The sequence below is a fragment of the Apis dorsata genome, unplaced genomic scaffold, assembly GCF_000469605.1.
Source record: "Apis dorsata unplaced genomic scaffold, Apis dorsata 1.3 scaffold_919, whole genome shotgun sequence".
Taxonomy (NCBI): Eukaryota; Metazoa; Arthropoda; class Insecta; order Hymenoptera; family Apidae; genus Apis; species Apis dorsata.
In genome coordinates, this window is record NW_006264030.1 from 211,543 (window position 1) to 215,612 (window position 4,070).

General features: G+C 23.6%; 3 protein-coding genes across 6 annotated transcripts in view; 1 reads left to right on the top strand and 2 right to left on the bottom strand.

Annotated features, from left to right (window-relative positions):
- LOC102670726 (uncharacterized protein C05D11.1-like) overlaps positions 1-551 on the bottom strand; it is a 5,943-nt gene extending 5,392 nt beyond the window's left edge. The window contains exons 1-2 of one of the 3 annotated variants that reach the window (XM_006623584.2): positions 329-551; positions 67-264 (exon numbers count right to left, since the gene is read on the bottom strand). In XM_006623584.2, the coding sequence (XP_006623647.1) occupies positions 67-250 (184 nt within the window). In that variant the 5' untranslated portion in view covers positions 251-264; positions 329-551. Of the gene's footprint in view, positions 1-66 lie in introns of all 3 variants that reach the window. The other 2 variants (XM_006623585.2, XM_031514162.1) reach the window with 2 other exon arrangements.
- On the top strand, positions 228-2,153 carry LOC102681780 (serine/arginine repetitive matrix protein 5-like). 2 transcript variants are annotated; one of them, XM_006623580.2, is made up of 5 exons: positions 228-385; positions 815-926; positions 1,179-1,501; positions 1,617-1,816; positions 1,935-2,153. In XM_006623580.2, exons 2-5 carry the CDS (start codon positions 853-855, stop codon positions 2,034-2,036), a joined length of 699 nt encoding a protein of 232 aa, XP_006623643.1. In that variant the 5' UTR covers positions 228-385; positions 815-852; the 3' UTR covers positions 2,037-2,153. The 2 variants fall into 2 exon arrangements, with proteins under 2 accessions (XP_006623643.1, XP_006623646.1); XM_006623583.2 differs by lacking the exon at positions 228-385 and adding an exon at positions 601-724.
- Positions 2,154-3,765: 1,612 nt separating this feature from the next.
- The window catches only part of LOC102671090 (pro-resilin), a 2,816-nt gene continuing 2,511 nt past the window's right edge, over positions 3,766-4,070 (bottom strand). Inside the window, exon 4 of the mRNA XM_006623587.2 lies at positions 3,766-3,961. Coding sequence (XP_006623650.1) covers positions 3,828-3,961 — 134 coding nt within the window. The 3' untranslated portion in view covers positions 3,766-3,827. The remainder of the gene's footprint in view (positions 3,962-4,070) is intronic.

Consider the following 4,070-nt stretch of genomic DNA (forward strand, 5'->3'; position numbering starts at 1 on the left):
TAAAATAATAATATAATATAAACACTATATTAAAATAATAAGAAATATAAAAACAAAAGAAATTACCAAGACAAAAGTAACCATTTACAACAGGTCCCTCAACGTCTGCAATACAAACAGTAATTCCAGTATCTCTGGATTTATAAATATGTACCGGTATTGTATCATTTGCTTTTATTGAATATATAAAATCAAATGCTCCCATGTTTTCTCTTGGTGAATTGTCTACCGGCGCCATGTTATATCTCATTAAATTTCTGCTAACTTTAAAACTTTTTAAAAGCAATACCAATATTTAAATTTTTATATCTGAAGAAATGCAACTTATGTATAAAACAATCGACAAATTATTGAAATTATCAAGAGAGCATCAGAAGTCAAAGATGTACATATATTTCGAATAATACTTTAATTAAACTTCACTCTAGGATATTTAAAATTTTGAATTCTTTTTATAATTTTTGACTAGTAGAATCGAAAAATATTAATCTTAACTATCAGAATTCATTAGTTTAAAAATTGTATGTATGTCACGTTTTTAAGCTATTTTATGGGTTACAAGATGCCATGTTGATCTTTTACACAATCCTATTGGACAATAAAAGTATCTGTACGCGTCAAATTCGAATTTATTTTATTTTCAATTTATGTATTTATATGTATCTTCAAATTCATTTATGTATTTATATATATCTTCAAATTCATACAGACAGATAGCGCTATAGTATTATTTGTTTTTTTTTATCTATTTCTTTATTGCATATTCAAGTATTTCATTGCATTGATACTAATACTAATTGTGAGCTTAACCTAGATCCAGATGCAAAGTAAACAAAAAACCAGGTGACAGTTATGGCAAGATATTCTAGTGAATCAGATTCAGATCATAATAGCAGATATCGACGAAGACGTAGTAGAAGATCTAGGTAAATAATTTAATCCTTTTCAAATTTAGGTGATATAATATATAATATAATATACACGCTTTACCTTATTTATACTTTATCACATTATTCTTTATTTATTTATTTTTTTTTTTCGTATTTTACTTCATTGATATAAGTTTAAATGTAAAAATATATTCTAATTTTCATTAATATATTTAATATCACATTGACATGAAAAACTTAGTTACAAGAAATATATTTATGATATATATTATATATCAAATTTTTCAGATCATCTAGTTCAGATTCTAGTGATTCATCTCCTCATAGAAAAAGATCATCCAAACATTCAAAAACAAAACGTAGACATCGCTCACATTCGAGAAGCAGAGGCAGAGACAGAGATCACAATCAAAAAAGTTATAAAAGTTCTAGAAACAGTAGTTCAAAAGGAAGAGAAAGACATAGATATCATTCTAGGTCTAGATCTTCAGATTGTTCAAAAAGGAAAGCTAGATCTATTTCAAGAGAAAAATCTGGAAGTCGTTCAAGTAGTTCACAATCTAATGTGAAAACTATAGTATCTGAAAAAACTAAAAATGTTTTAATAAAAGGTGAAAATCATCATTATATTATATTACATTATCTTTATTTATATAATTTATAATATTATATAAATATAATTTTATAATTAATCATGTTAATCTAATGTTGAATTATCTTCTCTAGATGATTTCCCAATTGAACCTCGTTTTAAAGAAGGTGTATTAGAAGAAATTAATTCTGAAGGTTTTACACCCAAACAATTTTCATCTAATACAAAGGAAAAAAAGTTTAAAAATATTGTTATAGATATTAACGCAGATACTATACAAGTTCCAACAGTGGCAGAAATTCCTAATGGAACAGAAAGTATTTTTCATTCATCGGTAATATATTCATTTTTTTACTTTTTATATATACATATAAAATAGATATATAAATGATATAATAGATATAATATAAATGAATATTATATATCTTATTTTCAAATGCTTTTTGTTTCAGATAATGATCGATCAAGAAGCAAGATTCGATAAGTGGGTGAAAAAATTATATACTCTTAGACAGAAAGCTATAACTGATTTAACACATTCAAATGTGACTTGATAAATGGATAATTTAATTTCGTTAAAATTGATCAATATAAATAAATGTTATTAAAAAAAATGTATTTAATCATATAAATTAAATTAAAAATAAATAAATAAGATAAATATTTTATAATTATATTATATTTTACAATTCCTATTTTATAATTCTTTTATAATATTTTATGAATTTTATCTATGAATCTATAAATATTCTTAAAATATTAATTATAATTTTTTAGAACTTTTTTAAAACTATTTCTTCCTTTAAATTGAATATAAAAATGTATTTAAAAATACTCAAGAGATCTCTTGATCTTATTTTATTCTTATTTTACCTTATTTTACTTATATTACCTTATACTTGTTAAATGCATTGTTATAGATATTAACAATTTATATTTATAGATATTAATCAAGAATGGCATTGATTTCTTATCATATCACATATGTTTCATTTGCGGCATTTTCGAAATTGCGATGATTTCAATTTTTTATTCCAATTCTGTCTATTATTTGCTTTCTTTGTTTATAGTGATTTTGTGCAAAATTATGCAAGAAATGGTACTACAATATCCGATTTTCTTTATTATTATCTAAAATAAAAAAATATATAATAGATATTATGATAATAATATATAATAATAATATGTATATATAATTAAATATATATAATAGTAATAGTAATAGAAACTAATATGTAACATGAGTAATGATGGAATAAAAATAATACGGATCGAAATAAGCATTTGATTTATTATACATCTATTTCCACATATTTTTGAAAGGAAATGAAATAGAAATCTTTATCAGTATGATAATTATATTACAAATAAGCGATTAATATAAAAATATTATTAATGTTATTAGTTCATTCGCATATATGAATAATTTTAAGCATTCAGATATTTAAAATTAATAATCATATACTTATATTATAAATTTTACGTTTACATAGCGTGAAAGGTGTAAGTAAAAGACTGAACACATTATGGCCTACCGCAATTTTTATTTATGCGGACATTTCTTACTACAGCTACATTTTAAACATTGCTAAATATACATATAATATGATAAATAGTAATAAATATAAAATATATCTTAACAAACATTAAAGATTAGCATACATCTGGTAACGGTTATAAAGTTATAGATAAATCATGGAATATTCAAGGACAAATGCTTATTTCGAATATTCTTTCAAAAAACAGAAATATTATAATTAAATTGAAAATGTTAACATAATGCTAATAAATTAATTTACGAGTTTTATCGTATATATCAAAAGAAAAAAAAAAAGAAAAAGAAAAAAATTTGCATTTGCTAAATCGAATAAACGATCTTGTTAGTATTATTACCATTTACATATATTCCGTTATAATGTATATATCGCGAAATTGTACGCAAATAATATCTAACAGTATCGTTTATTTTTAATTGTAAGAGCATTAACTTGGAGGTCTTTATGTATATTATACGAATAATTTTATACTAGGAATGATACTGCGTCTGAAACAAACGAAGCATTACAATATTCGTTTTCAATGAATATTGTTAAACGAATAATGATTTTTTTTATTTTTATCGTCATTCAATTGAAAATATCCTAAAACGATCAAATACATTAGACATCGATATAAAAATTCGATTCGCCTAAAATTATTATCGTTCCTAATACAACTGTGTTTCTACCGTTCCAGACAGAAACTATCCTGTGCGTTATAATAAACGTTGCCTCGTGTATTCCCTTTTTGTAATACGCGCAATATATGTTGTTATACTTAAATATTACATCGTTACACATAAATATTTAATATTGGTATCCTCCATTAGCTGCGGCATCGCCACCATTTCCAGATGGATATCCTCCATTACCATTGCCACCGTTGTTTCCGTTTCTGTATCCACCATTCTCACCACCTTGTCTTGTGGATGGATATCCTCCTAATTCCATGAAATGAAATTATATCATTATATTTATATAAACGTTGATGGAGAATGAAGATAGAGAATAAAAGATACATACGTATATATATATATATATATATATATA